This window comes from Leiobunum rupestre, chromosome 1 (genome assembly GCF_980474605.1).
Source record: "Leiobunum rupestre chromosome 1, qqLeiRupe1.1.hap1, whole genome shotgun sequence".
Taxonomy (NCBI): domain Eukaryota; kingdom Metazoa; phylum Arthropoda; class Arachnida; order Opiliones; family Sclerosomatidae; genus Leiobunum; species Leiobunum rupestre.
This window is the reverse complement of record NC_143384.1, coordinates 73,020,600-73,042,178: the sequence shown is the minus strand read 5'-3', so window position 1 is coordinate 73,042,178 and position 21,579 is coordinate 73,020,600. Positions and strand designations below refer to the sequence as shown.

The window sequence follows — 21,579 nt, the reverse complement described above, 5'->3', positions numbered from 1 at the left end:
TAGACCCCAGGAATGGAAACTGCAGCTCTATCTAGTATAATTTACTTGTCCCTAGCCTCCAAAGGCAAACCTAGGTTGACGGGCTTATTTCCGGTTCTATTGATTCGCCTAGCCGGAAGCTCTCCCGTCAACTTGAGAGGTGAGACATTAACGGTTTTTCTTTCGATTCCTGGGGTCTATATTCTTTGGTTCTTTTTACAAAATAACCTTGGGCATCTTATTGAAATGTTGCCTCCCCGCTGAATATTTTCTGTTCCATTATTATTAACGAAATTTTATTACTGTAATGTAAACCTAATAATCATTTACGGATGATTAAAGGGAGTATTACTTCTGGTGTTTAGTAGGGTCTACCAAGTTTAAAAAAAAATCCACCCGAGGCGCTGCAGTCCAAGAGTAGAATGATTTCCTAATAAAAACTCGACTTTCACCCCTACTCGTGTCGGAGTTTTGGGGACACAGTTGGGATTCGACTGCCAGGCTGTTTGTGCACATTTTTGCTTTTATTTTACAGGAGCATCGATTTTTACCAAAGCAGCTTTTTTTTTACAGACGCAAATTCCCTCACTTACGTCAAAGTCCATAATCTCCGATTAATTAATTACTGAAAAAAGGTGGTCATCATCAAGTTCCCCCAAAATAAGTGGCGAGTTAAGAAAAAGACCACGCGTTGCGCAACAGAATGAAATCGCCTCCAATTTAATATCCTACCATTTGTAATAAAATGTAGTTACGAGAAAACTCCTATGTATCATCCCAAAAATTATCCTATATTCCCCCCCCCTCACTCGGAAGAGTAGGGGGGAAGGGATTTCACCCCTAAATTCCTCTAGAGGTAATACTCCCTTTACGGTTGTTTTTATGTTTTAGGAAAAAAGGGACATCGAGACCGGTTAAATCAACTCTAGAAAACTCGTAATCACGTAGCTCTATTGCGCACAGACTGTTTCTGCTTCCGTTCTCCCTGCACGTTTTCTAGGTTGCGTTGTCACTTCATACGTCTTTTAAAACGTTAAGCGTTTCAATCTTTTGTCTAAAACCGAAGTGTAGTATCTGCAGCTGGCGTTTCAACTTGGAGTCAAGGTCTCTTGACCCATAATCCTCTGGTGATACCTTCTATTGGTTGTTTAAAATGAAGAGTCGTCTGCTGTGGAAATATCGCAGACACTTTTACCATATTTCTATTTGGTTTTTACTAGTTATAAAAAGTATTTGGCATTTTACATTTTGCATTTTGAGTATCTAGGAAACTAATTTGCATTTTGAGTTTCTAAGAAACTATTTTGCATTTTACCTTTTGCATTTTGAGTATCTAGGAAACTACTTTGCATTTTGAGTATCTAGGAAACTACTTTGCATTTTGAGTATCTAGGAAACTACTTTGCATTTTGAGTTTCTAAGAAACTATTTTGCATTTTAGCTTTTGCATTTTGAGTATCTAGGAAACTACTTTGCATTTTGAGTATCTAGGAAACTACTTTGCATTTTGAGTATCTAGGAAACTACTTTGCATTTTGAGTATCTAGGAAACTACTTTGCATTTTGAGTTTCTAGGAAACTATTTTGCATTTTACATTTTGCATTTTGAGTATCTAGGAAACTATTTTGCATTTTGAGTTTCTAAGAAACTATTTTGCAATATACATTTTGCATTATTAGTTTCTAGGAAACTATTTTGCATTTTACATTTTGCATTTTGATTATCTAGGAAACTATTTTGCATTTTGAGTTTCTAAGAAACTATTTTGCATTTTACATTTTGCATTTTGAGTTATGGAGAATATATTTTGCATTTTACATTTTGCATTTTGAGTTATGGAGAATATATATTGCATTTTACATTTTGCATTTTGAGTTATGGAGAAAATATTTGGCATTTTACATTTGGCATTTTGAGTTATAGAAAAAACTTTTTGCATTTTGCATTTTGAATTTTTTTTTAACAACCCTGGAATCGTTTCCTTAAACTGACATCTTCGGATGCGATTGAAGTCCACCTTAGTGACGGTTTTCCTTCCCCCCTCCCCATTCGTGTCGAGATAAATTTCGACCATGATACCCTCGGATAGTCATTTTCGCTTAAGTATAAATATATACAATCTTGCTAGCATTAAATTGATTAATACCTGAAATTTTCTGGCTTTCCGTATCGTTTCATAAATATCCTTATAAGAAATGTATGAATTGAGAACGCATTTACCGGACAATCATCCAAGAATAGTATGTCATTTCACGCGCTGTCGGACCATATTTTATCGCGCTGAACTGCTGGTGTAATCGAATCCATCTTTCTTTGGTTGGTGGTTAGGGTTTTTTTGTTACTGGTCATGTTGCGTTGCCGAGAAGAAACTCTGTAAGAAGTCGGAGACAAAACGTCTACGTCCTCTTTGCTCGTTGTTCGGCTGACGTTCGGAAGTTTCTCGAAAGGTCTGTCGAGCGTATCAATTTTGCCTTAATCGTATGATGGGGTCATTTATTGGGTATTTGTGAAACACTTATTTTCTCATCAAAGGCGGAGTGCTCTGCGGAGAGGCACGCCTTCTATCCTGCCCCTATCAAGATTATGCTTCTACTTTATTTCCTTTATGAGAGCTACTAAGAACCGTAAAGCCCTTTATGAGCCGAGTTCGGTCCCTGTTTGTGGCACTGGGTGAAAACTCGGAACTACTCCTTCCACGTTGAGGATTTTTCACTCGAGTTCTTCAGTTTCCCCTTTCCATAAAAACTTGTCGAGGTTAACGGTAATAGTCAGTGTAGGGAGCTGTTGGCTCGCGTGGCATGAAGGGCTTGCTACCACCCTCCTACGAAATGTAACCCGGCCACCTGTTTAAAGGCATTGTAAGTCGCACGATGACTTAGGCCTAAGGTGGTGCCAAGGGTATTAGCCTCACTGAATATTATTATTATTATTATTATTATTATTATTATTATTATTATTATTATTATTATTATTATTATATTCCTTTTTAAATCTTAAAGGAAGGATAGCTGATACACCCAGCCCAAAATTGGGGTTGTTTAAAAATGGAACTCGATTTTGGGTTGAAACTTTATTAAACCCAGCTTGGGTTGAAACTACCCCACCTTGATTTTGAAAACTACCCCACCTTGGGTTTCAAAACTACCCACAATTGGGGTTGAAAACTACCCCACCTTGAAAATTTTCATCTGCCTGTATAAGACCAAATGAATGTCCCTCTTAGAGGGTCCATGGACAAATTCTAGGAATAAAATTTAAACGGAGGACACACATGGATTATTATTTATCAAAGTAGAAACTGTCTTGAGCTTTCGACCAGTGGGTCTTAGTCAAACTAAATTGAATGAAACTAATTTTCTTATATATATATCGTTTCGTAAAAAACCTACAAAGTGATCAATTTTTAAAATAAAAATTAATTTTATATATATATATATATATATATATATATATATATATTAGTCAGTTCTTAAAATTTTCCTACCTAGATGCACGGTCAAAGACGCGATTAAAATTCAACCTTATTTATTTTTATTACCATAAGTAACATAATACCTATAAGTATGACGAATAGCCTAGATTATCACCGAACTGATTTTCACAGTTATTGCGCAATCAAAAGTTTCGTTCAGCACAGTGCCCCCTAGTGTCTAAAAAATATGGCCAAATAGAAATATACTAATGCCAAGGACGATAATATACTATTTTCTTCAGTCGCGAATCCAAGTCGGAGCCAGGCGGGAGGGTCAGTGTTGGAAATAGGTTCGGTTAGATAATTAGCATTTAAACAATATGGGTATTATGTTACTTATGTTATTATTGAGGCCGATTTGGTTCGGTGATGGGCACCGCTCCTCTCATTGTGAGCGCTTTGGTTATTATGAGCGAAATTGAGCGGCAAAATGTTTATTTAAAAGAGTGCGAAACGAAGAGCGCTTATTTTACCGCTCCCAAAAGAGCGGAAAGAGAAGAGCGCTTATTTTACCGCTCCCATAAGAGCGCCAAACGAATAGCGCTTATTTTACCACTCAAAAAAGAGCGGAAAGAGAAGAGCGCTTATTTTACCGCTCCCAAAAGAGCGCCAAACGAATAGCGCTTATTTTACCACTCAAAAAAGAGCGGAAAGAGAAGAGCGCTTATTTTACCGCTCCCAAAAGAGCGCCAAACGAATAGCGCTTATTTTACCACTCAAAAAAGAGCGGAAAGAGAAGAGCGCTTATTTTACCGCTCCCAAAAGAGCGCCAAACGAATAGCGCTTATTTTACCACTCAAAAAAGAGCGGAAAGAGAAGAGCGCTTATTTTACCGCTCCCAAAAGAGCGCCAAACGAATAGCGCTTATTTTACCACTCAAAAAAGAGCGGAAAGAGAAGAGCGCTTATTTTACCGCTCCCAAAAGAGCGCCAAACGAATAGCGCTTATTTTACCACTCAAAAAAGAGCGGAAAGAGAAGAGCGCTTATTTTACCGCTCCCAAAAGAGCGCCAAACGAATAGCGCTTATTTTACCACTCAAAAAAGAGCGGAAAGAGAAGAGCGCTTATTTTACCGCTCCCAAAAGAGCGCCAAACGAATAGCGCTTATTTTACCACTCAAAAAAGAGCGGAAAGAGAAGAGCGCTTATTTTACCGCTCCCAAAAGAGCGCCAAACGAATAGCGCTTATTTTACCACTCAAAAAAGAGCGGAAAGAGAGGAGCGCTTATTTTACCGCTCCCAAAAGAGCGCCAAACGAATAGCGCTTATTTTACCACTCAAAAAAGAGCGGAAAGAGAGGAGCGCTTATTTTACCGCTCCCAAAAGAGCGCCAAACGAATAGCGCTTATTTTACCACTCAAAAAAGAGCGGAAAGAGAGGAGCGCTTATTTTACCGCTCCCAAAAGAGCGCCAAACGAATAGCGCTTATTTTACCACTCAAAAAAGAGCGGAAAGAGAAGAGCGCTTATTTTACCGCTCCCAAAAGAGCGCCAAACGAATAGCGCTTATTTTACCACTCAAAAAAGAGCGGAAAGAGAGGAGCGCTTATTTTACCGCTCCCAAAAGAGCGCCAAACGAATAGCGCTTATTTTACCACTCAAAAAAGAGCGGAAAGAGAGGAGCGCTTATTTTACCGCTCCCAAAAGAGCGCCAAACGAATAGCGCTTATTTTACCACTCAAAAAAGAGCGGAAAGAGAGGAGCGCTTATTTTACCGCTCCCAAAAGAGCGCCAAACGAATAGCGCTTATTTTACCACTCAAAAAAGAGCGGAAAGAGAGGAGCGCTTATTTTACCGCTCCCAAAAGAGCGCCAAACGAATAGCGCTTATTTTACCACTCAAAAAAGAGCGGAAAGAGAGGAGCGCTTATTTTACCGCTCCCAAAAGAGCGCCAAACGAATAGCGCTTATTTTACCACTCAAAAAAGAGCGGAAAGAGAGGAGCGCTTATTTTACCGCTCCCAAAAGAGCGCCAAACGAATAGCGCTTATTTTACCACTCAAAAAAGAGCGGAAAGAGAGGAGCGCTTATTTTACCGCTCCCAAAAGAGCGCCAAACGAATAGCGCTTATTTTACCACTCAAAAAAGAGCGGAAAGAGAGGAGCGCTTATTTTACCGCTCCCAAAAGAGCGCCAAACGAATAGCGCTTATTTTACCACTCAAAAAAGAGCGGAAAGAGAAGAGCGCTTATTTTACCGCTCCCAAAAGAGCGCCAAACGAATAGCGCTTATTTTACCACTCAAAAAAGAGCGGAAAGAGAAGAGCGCTTATTTTACCGCTCCCAAAAGAGCGCCAAACGAATAGCGCTTATTTTACCACTCAAAAAAGAGCGGAAAGAGAAGAGCGCTTATTTTACCGCTCCCAAAAGAGCGCCAAACGAATAGCGCTTATTTTACCACTCAAAAAAGAGCGGAAAGAGAAGAGCGCTTATTTTACCGCTCCCAAAAGAGCGCCAAACGAATAGCGCTTATTTTACCACTCAAAAAAGAGCGGAAAGAGAGGAGCGCTTATTTTACCGCTCCCAAAAGAGCGCCAAACGAATAGCGCTTATTTTACCACTCAAAAAAGAGCGGAAAGAGAAGAGCGCTTATTTTACCGCTCCCAAAAGAGCGCCAAACGAATAGCGCTTATTTTACCACTCAAAAAAGAGCGGAAAGAGAAGAGCGCTTATTTTACCGCTCCCAAAAGAGCGCCAAACGAATAGCGCTTATTTTACCACTCAAAAAAGAGCGGAAAGAGAAGAGCGCTTATTTTACCGCTCCCAAAAGAGCGCCAAACGAATAGCGCTTATTTTACCACTCAAAAAAGAGCGGAAAGAGAAGAGCGCTTATTTTACCGCTCCCAAAAGAGCGCCAAACGAATAGCGCTTATTTTACCACTCAAAAAAGAGCGGAAAGAGAAGAGCGCTTATTTTACCGCTCCCAAAAGAGCGCCAAACGAATAGCGCTTATTTTACCACTCAAAAAAGAGCGGAAAGAGAAGAGCGCTTATTTTACCGCTCCCAAAAGAGCGCCAAACGAATAGCGCTTATTTTACCACTCAAAAAAGAGCGGAAAGAGAGGAGCGCTTATTTTACCGCTCCCAAAAGAGCGCCAAACGAATAGCGCTTATTTTACCACTCAAAAAAGAGCGGAAAGAGAGGAGCGCTTATTTTACCGCTCCCAAAAGAGCGCCAAACGAATAGCGCTTATTTTACCACTCAAAAAAGAGCGGAAAGAGAGGAGCGCTTATTTTACCGCTCCCAAAAGAGCGCCAAACGAATAGCGCTTATTTTACCACTCAAAAAAGAGCGGAAAGAGAAGAGCGCTTATTTTACCGCTCCCAAAAGAGCGCCAAACGAATAGCGCTTATTTTACCACTCAAAAAAGAGCGGAAAGAGAGGAGCGCTTATTTTACCGCTCCCAAAAGAGCGCCAAACGAATAGCGCTTATTTTACCACTCAAAAAAGAGCGGAAAGAGAGGAGCGCTTATTTTACCGCTCCCAAAAGAGCGCCAAACGAATAGCGCTTATTTTACCACTCAAAAAAGAGCGGAAAGAGAGGAGCGCTTATTTTACCGCTCCCAAAAGAGCGCCAAACGAATAGCGCTTATTTTACCACTCAAAAAAGAGCGGAAAGAGAGGAGCGCTTATTTTACCGCTCCCAAAAGAGCGCCAAACGAATAGCGCTTATTTTACCACTCAAAAAAGAGCGGAAAGAGAGGAGCGCTTATTTTACCGCTCCCAAAAGAGCGCCAAACGAATAGCGCTTATTTTACCACTCAAAAAAGAGCGGAAAGAGAGGAGCGCTTATTTTACCGCTCCCAAAAGAGCGCCAAACGAATAGCGCTTATTTTACCACTCAAAAAAGAGCGGAAAGAGAAGAGCGCTTATTTTACCGCTCCCAAAAGAGCGCCAAACGAATAGCGCTTATTTTACCACTCAAAAAAGAGCGGAAAGAGAAGAGCGCTTATTTTACCGCTCCCAAAAGAGCGCCAAACGAATAGCGCTTATTTTACCACTCAAAAAAGAGCGGAAAGAGAGGAGCGCTTATTTTACCGCTCCCAAAAGAGCGCCAAACGAATAGCGCTTATTTTACCACTCAAAAAAGAGCGGAAAGAGAGGAGCGCTTATTTTACCGCTCCCAAAAGAGCGCCAAACGAATAGCGCTTATTTTACCACTCAAAAAAGAGCGGAAAGAGAGGAGCGCTTATTTTACCGCTCCCAAAAGAGCGCCAAACGAATAGCGCTTATTTTACCACTCAAAAAAGAGCGGAAAGAGAAGAGCGCTTATTTTACCGCTCCCAAAAGAGCGCCAAACGAATAGCGCTTATTTTACCACTCAAAAAAGAGCGGAAAGAGAAGAGCGCTTATTTTACCGCTCCCAAAAGAGCGCCAAACGAATAGCGCTTATTTTACCACTCAAAAAAGAGCGGAAAGAGAGGAGCGCTTATTTTACCGCTCCCAAAAGAGCGCCAAACGAATAGCGCTTATTTTACCACTCAAAAAAGAGCGGAAAGAGAGGAGCGCTTATTTTACCGCTCCCAAAAGAGCGCCAAACGAATAGCGCTTATTTTACCACTCAAAAAAGAGCGGAAAGAGAAGAGCGCTTATTTTACCGCTCCCAAAAGAGCGCCAAACGAATAGCGCTTATTTTACCACTCAAAAAAGAGCGGAAAGAGAGGAGCGCTTATTTTACCGCTCCCAAAAGAGCGCCAAACGAATAGCGCTTATTTTACCACTCAAAAAAGAGCGGAAAGAGAAGAGCGCTTATTTTACCGCTCCCAAAAGAGCGCCAAACGAATAGCGCTTATTTTACCACTCAAAAAAGAGCGGAAAGAGAAGAGCGCTTATTTTACCGCTCCCAAAAGAGCGCCAAACGAATAGCGCTTATTTTACCACTCAAAAAAGAGCGGAAAGAGAGGAGCGCTTATTTTACCGCTCCCAAAAGAGCGCCAAACGAATAGCGCTTATTTTACCACTCAAAAAAGAGCGGAAAGAGAAGAGCGCTTATTTTACCGCTCCCAAAAGAGCGCCAAACGAATAGCGCTTATTTTACCACTCAAAAAAGAGCGGAAAGAGAGGAGCGCTTATTTTACCGCTCCCAAAAGAGCGCCAAACGAATAGCGCTTATTTTACCACTCAAAAAAGAGCGGAAAGAGAGGAGCGCTTATTTTACCGCTCCCAAAAGAGCGCCAAACGAATAGCGCTTATTTTACCACTCAAAAAAGAGCGGAAAGAGAGGAGCGCTTATTTTACCCCTCAAAAAAAGAGCGGAAAGAGAGGAGCGCTTATTTTACTGCTCAAAAAGCGTGAGCGGATATTATGCTAGCGAGTGCGAGCGGTGAATGAGCTGAGCGACTCTTTAATGAAAATGACCAACACTTATTCGGTTGTAGCAAGTCTGTATTTATTTATTCCCCGAAGAAAAACCACGCCCTTCTAACCTTTCCTAGAGTAATGTTTCACACATTTCTTCCAGAAAGGGAAGCCAGCTATCTCTGTAGGTGGTGAAACCGAGGCTATAGAGTTGCTGATACATATTCTCTATTAAAATGATTGCATTCTTGGCCAGACTAAATAAAATCTAATCTAATTAAAAAGGATTTTTAGGGCGATTCTTAAGAAAAACCACTGATACAATCCGAAATTTTGCATTTTCGCGATTTCCAGCAAACATAATGAAAAAATAAAAAGTTTTAGATTTGGAAGAATAATATCTCCAGTAAATAAATAAAAAGCTACTTAGAGTTATTCATTTAGTCGCCCATAAAGCAGAATTGGCAACGACCTATAAAGTCCAGATTAAACCACTTAAAAATATCCACCTAAAAAATGCGGCCTAATTATAACTGAAAATTAAAAACCAGCACTCCATGCGGTGAAAAATCACTGAAAATTACAAAATTTAAAAATTACAAGTAAAAACATAACAAATATAAGAAATAATGATGAAATTAAAATATAAGTGATTTCATGGCCCTAATATTTAGGAATATTTTTTTAAGCAGTCCTACAAGCAGACAAATAGTATCTGACGTACTCAAACGGCTAAGCAATTTGACTTTTAAAAGAATTCAGATAAAACTAAGAAAATCCGGTTTAATCCAATAAAAGTAAATGGTCTGGATTTAATTCAATTTATCCGGATTTTTGCCATAAAGAGAATCGAATTCTAAAAACAGAAAGATTTTATCCCCGAAGACGTACGTTTTAGGCAACCAACGAGATTGCGGGCTGATTGGATTTCATTACCGGCGTCTGAAGCGAGTACTTGGTGAGCGATTTGTTCGCAACTTTACCTAGATCAGAAGGTATATTTTTAATGGTTATAATTTAAAAGGCGAACATTTTAAGGCTAAAGGGTCTAACGGATTACATTCCGGAAATGAGAGACATTTCGGTTGACAAACCGGAAGTTCGAGACGCGGGCTCGCGCTCGGGAAATTAACATTTCCGTTTCGTTCGGGCTTTTCTTAAAAGCGCTCGCTGATATCCCACTCACTCTGCTACCGCCCCCTGGATCCGTATTTTGACAATGGCTCCCCCAAAACCATATCTGGTCCACAATTAAAATTGTAGATTGTCTCTTTTGGGGGTTATGGAGAGATTTTAATATTTTAAAGAATGTATTTATTTTTATATAAGAAGAACGACGTTTCATTTTGGCGTATGGTCATCGTAGGTATCTATTTAACAGAACAACGCTGAAAAGGATATCTAAATAAAAAGCTTTTATTATTATTATTATTATTACCAGAAGTGTATAAAATTTTAGAGATGAGTTTTCAACTCCACGCGATTTTTTCAAAATATGCTTTTTTTTTAGCTAGGCTTATACCATAGGCCTAAGTCATCAAGCGACTTTTAAAGTAATTAATTCAGGTGGCCGGGTTACAATGCGTAGGAGGGTGGTGGCAAGCCCTTCATGCCACGCGAGCCACCAGCTCCCTATACTCACTATTACCGTTAACCTCTACCAGTTTTATGGAAGATTTGTATAGGGCTATACTCCCTTTAAGATTTAGAAAAAGGTGTATAGTCCCTTTAAGATTTAAAAAAGGTGTATAGTCCCTTTAAGACTTATAAAGGATTATCCTTCCTTTAACATTTAAAAAGAATTATCCTTCCTTTAAGATTTAAAAAGGATTATCCTTCCTTTAAGATTTAAAAAGGATTATCATTCCTTTAACATTTAAAAAGAATTATCCTTCCTTTAAGATTTAAAAAGAATTATCCTTCCTTTAAGATTTAAAAAGGATTATCCTTCCTTTAAGATTTAAAAAGGATTATCCTTCCTTTAAGATTTAAAAAGCATTATCCTTCCTTTAAGATTTAAAAAGGATTATCCTTCCTTTAAGATTTAAAAAGGATTATCCTTCCTTTAAGATTTAAAAAGGATTATCCTTCCTTTAAGATTTAAAAAGGATTATCCTTCCTTTAAGATTTAAAAAGGATTATCCTTCCTTTAAGATTTAAGAAGGATTATCCTTCCTTTAAGATTTAAAAAGGATTATCCTTCCTTTAAGATTTAAGAAGGATTATCCTTCCTTTAAGATTTAAAAAGGATTATCCTTCCTTTAAGATTTAAAAAGGATTATCCTTCCTTTAAGATTTAAAAAGGATTATCCTTCCTTTAAGATTTAAAAAGGATTATCCTTCCTTTAAGATTTAAAAAGAATTATCCTTCCTTTAAGATTTAAAAAGGATTATCCTTCCTTTAAGATTTAAAAAGGATTATCCTTCCTTTAAGATTTAAAAAGGATTATCCTTCCTTTAAGATTTAAAAAGGATTATCCTTCCTTTAAGATTTAAAAAGGATTATCCTTCCTTTAACATTTAAAAAGAATTATCCTTCCTTTAAGATTTAAAAAGGATTATCCTTCCTTTAAGATTTAAAAAGGATTATCCTTCCTTTAAGATTTAAAAAGAATTATCCTTCCTTTAAGATTTAAAAAGGATTATCATTCCTTTAAGATTTAAAAGGATTATCCTTCCTTTAAGATTTAAAAAGAATTATCCTTCCTTTAAGATTTAAAAAGGATTATCCTTCCTTTAAGATTTAAAAAGGATTATCCTTCCTTTAAGATTTAAAAAGAATTATCCTTCCTTTAAGATTTAAAAAGGATTATCCTTCCTTTAAGATTTAAAAAGGATTATCCTTCCTTTAAGATTTAAAAAGGATTATCCTTCCTTTAAGATTTAAAAAGGATTATCCTTCCTTTAAGATTTAAAAAGAATTATCCTTCCTTTAAGATTTAAAAAGGATTGTCCTTCCTTTAAGATTTAAAAAGGATTATCCTTCCTTTAAGATATAAAAAGGATTATAATAATAATAAATAATCAGCTAGGCTAATACCCAAGGCACCACCTTATGCCTAAGTCATCAAGCGACTTTTGAAGCCCTTCAAAAAAGGTGGCCGGGCTACAATTGCCGCGTTCACACTAGATACTTAGGAAACGTTTTAAAACGGTTTCGAAATATCAAATTTTAAAATTTTGGTGTCGAATGTATTTATCGTATGGCTATTAATACAGTTGACTCCGAAATTGTTGAATTTTATCTTTCAAACCCGTTTCAGAACGTTTCCAAAGTGTGTAGTGTGAACGTGGCTAATGCGTAGGAGGGTGGTAGCAAGCCCTTCGTGCCAGCGCGCTACACTCACTATTACCGTTAACCTCAACAAGTTTTTATGGGAAGGGGAAACCGAAGAGCTCGGGGGAAAAACCCTTCAACCAGTGGGGAGAGAACTTGCAAACTCCACGCGGAAGGAGTTGTTCCGAGTTTTCACCTAGTGAATATTTATTCTACTTCGGGAGAATAATAATGTAACGATATAATGCCGATATTGCCACAAAGACGTACTGAGTTGCAGGTTAATAAAGGTCAAATATCTAGTACATTTGGAATTAGTAGTTCTTCGTCACATTTTATGTATTAATAACTTGAAATAAGTTTTAAAATTATAATTTCTTATTGGAATTTTTGCTCTAAACCTAATGGTTCTCGAGATAATTTAAGTATGACCTTGAAGACATGGTAAAAGGTCATACAATTTTCCAAATATTAAAATCTCCTACCATGATGTGATTGTCTAGCAAATTTCGATAATGTAGCACGACTTGTTTTGGAGTTATTAGCGCTGTCTTGCAAATTTTCCATTTTACGACCTTTGTGATTTTGGTATATTGTTTCTCGACTTACTATTGGTTGAATCCGATAATATTTACGCTATAAAGGCATAAAACGTGACGGGGAACACTTTTCTAATTGGAACCAACTTTCTAACACTTACGGTTCTCGAGATAGTTTTTGGATGACCTTGAAGACATGGTTCAAGGTCATCGAGGTTATCATTCTTCTTTGGGCCCCCTGCACGAGCTACGTAACATAAAAATTATAAATTTCTAGAGAAAACGGTTTCTGAGATATTCGCCCTGGATCGTTTTTTAGTGGACACCCTGTATAATTTTGGAAAATAGCGTCTATTACGTTATATTTAAAATTGATAATTAAATTATTAAAATAATTAATTTTTAGCACCACAAGTGAGGCATACCTATATATTCCGTTTAGCGAGTCCAGGGTAAGTATAGAACGGGTAATGCCGAGATAATCACGTTGACATGCATACACGTGCGATTTCATGATTGTATAGGAGCATAATACTAAATATACGCAATAATGCAGCTTAGAAATAATAATATACATTAAATATTTATTGACCACTTGAAATTTATGCAATAGACATTGCTAAAATGGATTAATATAACACGCGTAGGATCCTTTAGGAATTCAATAGAAAATAGGAAAAATTTGAAATTCCCGTCGCAGATTTACCGGAAATTCGTGCTAGTATATTTCCTGTGTTAAGTTAAAAGGAACCACGGCTATGGACAGCATTGTAAATGATTATATAACTAGCGTATAAGTAGATTAGTCCATTATGAAAAGGGATAAGAAAGCTAAACCCTAAACAAATTTGAAGAAATTTAAAATCTTACAAATAACTCGTACCAATAGGTCTTCGAGCAAACAAAAAGACGCGAAACTCGGATCAAATAGATCTTCGAGTGAAAAATTAAATTAAATGAAATTAAATAGCCAGAAATTCCAACGGTAGACCGGTTTCGTCCTATTTGGGACTAGTCAGTACCGTGGGGGAAATCTGGCTCGCGACTATAACACCGAATAGAGAAACTAAGCCTAAATATTAACAATTTCAAAACGAGTTGCATAGCAATGGAAAGCCGAATAGGGGGAGAGTGGTGGAGATTAGTATATACGCCATGTTAGTAGCTATTTGGTCGGAGTTTCGCGTCTTTTTGTTTGCTCGAAGACCTATCTGTTTTTATTCTCTTTAGTCGCTTCATTACAATGCATAAAAAAATTCTGTATAACAGTATCGTTATAGTCGGATAAGAATACTTGAGTTAAAAGGAACCACCTATGGACTAAATTTTAATTTAATTTTTTAATTTATTTTTATTTTTTAATTTAATTTAGTTTTTCACTCGAAGATCTATTTGGTCCGAGTTTCGCGTCTTTTTATTTGCTCGAAGACCTATCGGTACGAGCTATTAGTAAGTTTTTCAATTTCTTCAAATTTGTTTAGGGTTTAGCTTTATTTTCCCTTTTCATAATGGACTAATCTACTTATATAATCTAAGTATATATATAATCCTAGTATATTTCCGCCAAATGTATTAGATATTTGACCTAAGCTAAATTTACTGTATATTTGATAAAGGGCTTTTTACGTCAAACACTGAAGTAGCTTGGCAACAATTGTGATTTGACTGGGATGAGGTGATGTTTTGCGTTTCGATTTTGATTCGAACAATGATCCTTGTTTAATCTTTTATTTAATTGGTGGTTGAGTGATAACAATTTTTATCAAACATTCCACGATTTCAAAGTTCGTCGAGATAGCAATACTCAACTTTTGAACGCCGCGGTGTTTCAAAAAGCCGAAAAATTTAATTATTGTCATACTTAAATAATATTTACATCTTTAGTTCTATTAAATTACTTTGAAGAAGTTATACCTTAGATAATATGTGAAAGGGGTTTTCCCCCGAGTTCTTCGGTTTCCCCTTCTCATAAAAACTTGTAGGGGTTAATGGTAATAGTGAGTGTAGGGAGCTACCCAATACGCATTGTAACTCGGCCACCTAATTTAGGTGGTGCCTTGGGTATTAGCCTACATAATAATTATTATTAAAAACTATGAAATTGGTGTTTCATATTTTATTAAAAATATTGATAAAATCTACCATATGCGAACATAAAATTAAAATGTAAATAAAATCAACGTACATAGAAAAAATTTAAATATCATTTTAAAGCTCCCATAACCCATTGGTACAAATTCAGTATTTTTTATCATCCTCGGTTTTCATTAGTTTAAACCCAGGGCTATCACATTGTATCAAAACAAAATCCCAATTTTCATTTTATTTACATAACTGAAACCGTGCATTTGAAAGGTTTCAAAATTGCGGTTTAAAAAATAATATTACAAACAAAAAAATCCCTAGCTTTATTTTCGATTCGTTATTTATGCAAATTTAACACGCAATAGGGAATTTTATTAAAAGTCTTTCTAAACTAAGGAAATAAAGATGTAACTTAATCCGTAAAGAGGGCGAAAAGAGAAATCAATATTGCAACGAGTTGCAACGCCAGAACGTGGGAGGTTCGTTTTTATCTGTTTTTCAATCTAAGGTGATACCCAGCGAAAGGCAGATAAGTTCTCGATCGGCTTGTGAGGCCTTTAAGGTCAGTTTGTAGTCGCCGCTGGAGAGCCAAGAAGGCAGAGGGATGGTGGGCATGGGAATCACTCCTTGGTTCATCTGGTATCGACCCTATCGTAAACCAGAAATAATAATATCATTTAAGAGAGCTCAATCGATACATGAATATCATTAAAATGGCAAATAATATTCAGGTCGGCGTGAAATTTAGTTCGACCACTTCGAGCTCTTTCGATTCGAGGAAATGGAATATATTTGCAAAATTTTGGTATCGACTGAATGACTCATTTTAATATTAAATGTCACCCGTCACAGTTTGGAAATCCGGTTGATATCTTAGTCAGGAATAAAATATTTGTGGATTTTAACGTGGACGGGGGATACCATTAAGGGGTCGACGGTTTGACAAAATATACAAACACTATAAAGAAAAAAAAATAAGTTATATATCGTAAATGTTTTTTAAATCTTAAAATCTATCATCGGGTTATATTCCCTTTAAGATTTAAAAAGGAGTTATATTCCCTTTAAGATTGAAAAAGGGGTTATATTCTCTTTAAGATTTAAAAAGGGGTTATATTCCCTTTAAGATTTAAAAAGGGGTTATATTCCCTTTAAGATTTAAAAAGGGGTTATATTCCCTTTAAGATTGAAAAAGGGGTTATATTCCCTTTAAGATTTAAAAATGAGTTATATTCCCTTCAAAAAAAAAAGGTTATATTCCCTTTAAGATTTAAAAAGGGGTGTTACTCCCTTTAAGATTTGAAAATGGGTTATATTCCTTTTAAGATTTAAAAAATATTATATTCCCTTCAAGATTTAAAAAAAAAAGGTTATACTCCCTTCAAGATTTTTAAAAAATAGTTAGATTCCCTTCAAGATTAAAAAAAAAAATTTATATTCCCTTCAAGATTTAAAAAAAAGGTTATACTCCCTTCAAGATTTTAAAAAAATAGTTAGATTCCCTTCAAGATTTTTAAAAAATAGTTAGATTCCCTTCAAGATTTAAAAAAAAATTTTATTTTTCCTTCAAGATTTAAAAAAAAATGTTATTTTTCCTTCAAGATTGAAAAAAATCACCCTTTATTATCCCTGTTAGTATCCCTTTAAGCACTTTACCTGTTTGAAGGGACACGTGCAAGGGACTTGCGCCTTGACGAAGGAAGCGGGGCACGGGGTCAAGAACTGGTTAATGAGGGGGCAGAAGTCGTCGTAGGTGCAAGAGCCCACGTTGTCCACGCAGGGGATCTCCACCCAGAAGAACACCACCTTCTTCTTAATCAGCAGTTCGACCTGAAATGATAGGTACGCCGTGAATGCAGTAGCAGTCAAATTGGTATTTGCGATGACTTACCTTGAAGGGTTCGGTGACGTTGATCGAAGTTGACCCGTCGAAAGTGACCATTAAATCGCCGGGAATTTTAATCGGGTCTGGAGAGATGGTTAGGGTTTTTACTTGGACGGGATCACTAGCTTGACCGCAGTTGGACCATGAAAATCCCAATACAGGTGTCGAAAGCTGTAAAGTAATTAAATATTACTTGTAGATGGTTCTTTGGTTATTGAAAATATGTATATATTTTTAAATTTAGTATTTTAGAATAGTTTGTTTGATAGGTAAATATAGTCGAGTAGGTTAAATCAGTTTTTGATCGAAGTTGAAAGTGTAAATTTGAAATTTCTAAAAGTAAAAAAGTGACCCTGGACTTTCGTTTTGCCAAGGCAACCGAGAATGTTTTGGACAAGTAAAAACGATAACTTATCTATATGATTTGACATAAGAAAATTATATATTTTAAGGATCCCAAATTTACACGCAATTTCTCTATTTCGGGTCATTTTCGCACGTGACCTAATTATTTTTCATCAGGTAGTCCTGTTAGGTTGTATTTTGGTTGGTTTGGGTACTATTTTGGTCGAATCGAGTATTTGTTGGGTCGATCTAGAAATATTTTGATCGAGTGTCACTATTTTCAGTTGAATCAGGTATTTGTTTGGTCGAGCTAATAATATTTTGGTTGAGTGTCACTATTTTGGTCAATTTGAGTTGTATTTTGATCGAATCGGTTAATATTTTGGTCGATTCAAACATATAATGATCGGTTTGGTTACTATTGTGGTCGATTTGGGTAATATTTGGTCGAGTGTATTATTTTGGACGAGTTCGGTGGTATTTTATTCCGACTTATCGAATAATTAATTAAAGGGAAGATTTTTATTCGAGTGGTTATGTTACGTATGATATATCATATTCATAGAGATATTAAATGCTCCATTAGTAGACCAATATTTGATATTGATAATTAATACATTAATTTTAATGTGAAATTTGAAATTAAGACCTAAGTTTGGATTTCACTATTTATTAGGATTACTTATTTAATTTAAAAGTACTGATTTAAAATAATAATATGATTAATTTTAATAATAACATTTATCTAAATGAACTTAATTTAGTTAATTAACTTTACTAAACTTAATAATAATAATAATAATAATCAGCTAAGCTAATACCCAAGGAACCAAACAGACCTAAGTCAACTAGTGACTTACGAAATGAGTCTATGTAGCTCTGTTCACAAAAATTTACCAAAACTAAAACTTAATCATTTCAGAAATACTGACAAGCAACATTGCAAAAAATATTGACAAACAACATTTCAAAAATACTGGTTGTAATTACATCTCAATTATACTGACAAGTAACATTTTAATAATACTGACAAGCAACATTTTAATAATACTGACAAGCAACATTTTAATAATACTGACAGGCAACATTTCAAAAAATACTGATTGTAATTTAATTTCAATTATACTGACAAGTAACATTTTAATAATACTGACAAGCAACATTTTAATAATACTGACAAGCAACATTTCAATAATACTGACAAGCAACATTTTAATAATACTGACAAGCAACATTTCAAAAAATACTGACAAGCAAAATTTAAAAAAACTGACGAGCAAAATTAAAAAAAATACTGATGAGCAACATTTCAATAATTCTGACAAGCAACATTTCAAATTTACTGACAAGCAACATTTCAAATATACTGACAAACCAAATTTTTGTAATATTAACAAGCAACATTTCTGTAATTTTTACAAGTAAAATTTCGGTAATTCTGACAAGCAACGTTTTAAAAATACTGACGAGCAACATTTCAAATGAAACTTACCGAATTATTTTGTCTTAATTTCCCCCCACCGGTCAGGTAACGCTCGGGCAGTTGAGGAAGGTTGACCACTTCAACCAACTCCTCAACCATTTTCTCGTGCCATTTTTCAATGATGTAGACTTCCCGAGACAGGTTGGAAGTGGCGACCAGGCTGGCGAATCCCGCTATCACCGCTAACAAATAAATTTTCATTCTGTTTCTTTAGTTGGCAAAATAAACGTTGCTACGAGGATATCATTCAACGGATTTAACTGTTGAAAATGAACGACATTTGGTTTTATAGCAATTGGCTATTATCTCGAAAACCCTCTCAACAGATGAAAATCACTAACTACAATCTCCAATTGATAATGATGTGACATTTCTGAAGGGGAATCTCGATACGATGTAGGCGTTGGAAATGCCTTTGAAATCTAATATACTGCTAGGCAGGCTTCATTCGTTCTTGATTGTAAAGTGAAAACGATATCGAAATTCAGAGGATTTTAAAGGAAGTATAATATTCCATATTATGAAGAATATATTTGTAAATTTTATATATATCATTAAGAATATGTTTATAAATTCTATATATATTTTCAAGAATGTGTTTATAAATTCTATATATATTCTCAAGAATATATTTAAAAATTCTATATATATTCTCAAGAATATATTTAAAAATTCTATATATATTTTCAAGAATATATTTATGAATTCTATATATATTTTCAAGAATATATTTATTAATTCTTAATATATTCTTAAGAATATATTTATTAATTCTATATATCTTTTCAAGAATATATTTATTAATTCTTAATATATTCCTAAGAATATATTTATAAATTCTTAATATATTCTCAAGAATATATTTATAAATTCTTAATATATTCTCAAGAATATATTTATAAATTCTTAATATATTCTCAAGAATATATTCATAAATTCTTAATATATTCTCAAGAATATATTTATAAATTCTTAATATATTCTCAAGAATATATTTATAAATTCTTAATATATTCTCAAGAATATATTTATAAATTCTTAATATATTCTCAAGAATATATTTATAAATTCTTAATATATTCTCAAGAATATATCCCCAAGAATATATTTATAATTTCTTAATATATTCTCAAGAATATATTCCCAGGAATATATTTATAAATTCTTAATATATTCCGAAGAATATATTTATAAATTCTTAATATATTCCCAAGAATATATTTATAATATGTGTTCTAGCTCTGGCTTAACCTGTCTGTCTAATCTATAGAAATAAAAGTTAATGTTTGTATGTATATGTGTTTGTTTGGTAACTCTTTTAGACGTTCTTATAGTTTTTGTCGGAGTTCTACCAAATTTGGTTTGTGATTCCGTGGTGCCCTACGCCCGGTTATATTGAGGTATTGAGGTTCTGACTGTCATAGTTTTTAACCAGGCGCTATTATTCTGCCCGATTCCTTCGGCACTTCACGCTTTTTCCAAAGACAATGAAATGTTTCATAGTCTTTGCTTTTTCTCTCTCTTTATTTTTCGATGCAGCTACGTGACCCGGGTTTGTTTATTTTGGATTTTTAGATAAATAAAATCAGGGATTTTGAAGAAATATCATCATAAGTTTTAGATAAATTATTTATTGAATATAAATACAAGCTTGGTGTTTTGATAATAAAGTTTTTAAGGGAAATCTAACCTTGGTTTGTATTCTAATCATGAGTGAGACCAAAAGCAAATAATATCCATCTAGGAAATGAACCTACGTATTGTAACCCGGACACCTGTTTAAGGCATTAAAAGTTGCTAGATGACTTGCGCTTAAGATGGTGCCAAGGGTATTAGCCTAGCTAATTATTATTATAATTACTTGAGGTATACTTCTAAGAAAAATATTATATACTTCTGATTAAACCCATGAATTTTAGGAAGAAACTTTGAAAGGGGTGTCAGTTCAAATTGAATACTACCGAAATGTATTTTATTAATTAATTAATTTATTTATTGTAAATTATTTTTAGGCACGCCAATTGAGAAGCAACTTTGAAAGGGGTGACAGTTCAAATTGAATAATACCGAAATGTATTTTATTATTTATTAATAAAACACTAATTAATATAATTAATTTAATGTTAATTATTTTTAGGCACGACAATTGAGAAGCAACTTTGAAAGGGGTGTCAGATCAAATTGAATAATACCGAAATGTATTTTATTATTTATTAATAAAACACTAATTAATATAATTAATTTAATGTTAATTATTTTTAGGCACGACAATTGAGAAGCAACTTTGAAAGGGGTGTCAGATCAAATTGAATAATACCAAAATGTATATTATTAATTAATTAATTTATTCATTGTAAATTATTTTTAGGCACGCCAATTGAGAAGCAACTTTGAAAGGGGTGACAGTTCAAATTGAATAATACCGAAATGTGTTTTATTAATTATTAATAAAACACTAATTAATATAATTAATTTAATGTGAATTATTTTTAGGCACGCAAAATACATAAAATTTATGGTTTTGGAATCGTAGACATCACGTGACTTCTTCAACAAAGATTATTTTGGGGAAAGTTTTAAAAATGGGGCTAGAAAAATAACGCCACCTTCGCACGCGAGGAGGCGCCAGTTACGCCGAGAGAGCTATTTTATGTTTTACAGCGTACGTCGCCTGTTGAATTCCAAATAGCTTCATTTGGAAAATAAAAGTTAACTTTCTAGACTAAAGGCGAAATGGGGTGAAATACGTGTTTGAAAGGGGGGTCCTCCTGTCCTAATTAGGCCCGGGGTGAAAGCCGTCTTCACACTCCACTTCGCCCCCCCCCCTGAAGGATTGGGGCCTTAAACCCCTACGCACTCCGGTTCCTCCTTAAATCTGCCGACATCTTTGGCATTTTAAAAAGCGAAATTCTGAGATTCTCTGGCTGCCGAATTCCTCGCATTCTGGAAAAGGATTTCTATGGTTAATTGAAATTTTCGTCTGGACTAATAAATAATCGGATAAGGTCAGAGGGGGAATTATCGAAGCTGCGCTTCCCAAACCATTGTTTGCGTGATATCAGAAGCGTATGATATTTCTCTTACCAAGAAGGTATACTAATGAAATTAGAAATATTAGTTTGTTAGCAATTCTATATGCGTGGTTAAAGTTTTTAAAATAAAATATTTCGTTAAATTTGCATATATTTATTTATTTTATTAAGAAGGCTAAGCCTAAGTC

At 35.2% G+C, this 21,579-nt stretch overlaps 1 protein-coding gene across 1 annotated transcript; it reads right to left on the bottom strand.

The window, feature by feature from the left end:
- Positions 1–14,662: 14,662 nt before the first annotated feature.
- Positions 14,663–18,625, bottom strand: LOC149966327 (ganglioside GM2 activator-like). The gene is made up of 4 exons (XM_090171553.1): positions 18,369–18,625; positions 16,538–16,702; positions 16,303–16,476; positions 14,663–15,294 (listed from the first exon to the last, which is right to left on the bottom strand). The coding sequence occupies exons 1-4, from the start codon at positions 18,558–18,560 to the stop codon at positions 15,145–15,147; spliced, it is 681 nt and encodes a 226-aa protein (XP_090027679.1). The 5' UTR covers positions 18,561–18,625; the 3' UTR covers positions 14,663–15,144.
- Positions 18,626–21,579: the final 2,954 nt, after the last annotated feature.

Coding starts and splice junctions, on each gene's coding strand:
- LOC149966327 (XM_090171553.1), bottom strand. CDS start 18,560: ATGAAAATTTATTTGTTAGCGGTGATAGCGGGATTCGCCAGCCTGGTC. Junction 16,703..18,368: donor AATTAAGACAAAATAATTCG/GTAAGTTTCATT, acceptor ATTACTTTACAG/CTTTCGACACCTGTATTGGG. Junction 15,295..16,302: donor GCACGTGTCCCTTCAAACAG/GTAAAGTGCTTA, acceptor GGTTTACGATAG/GGTCGATACCAGATGAACCA.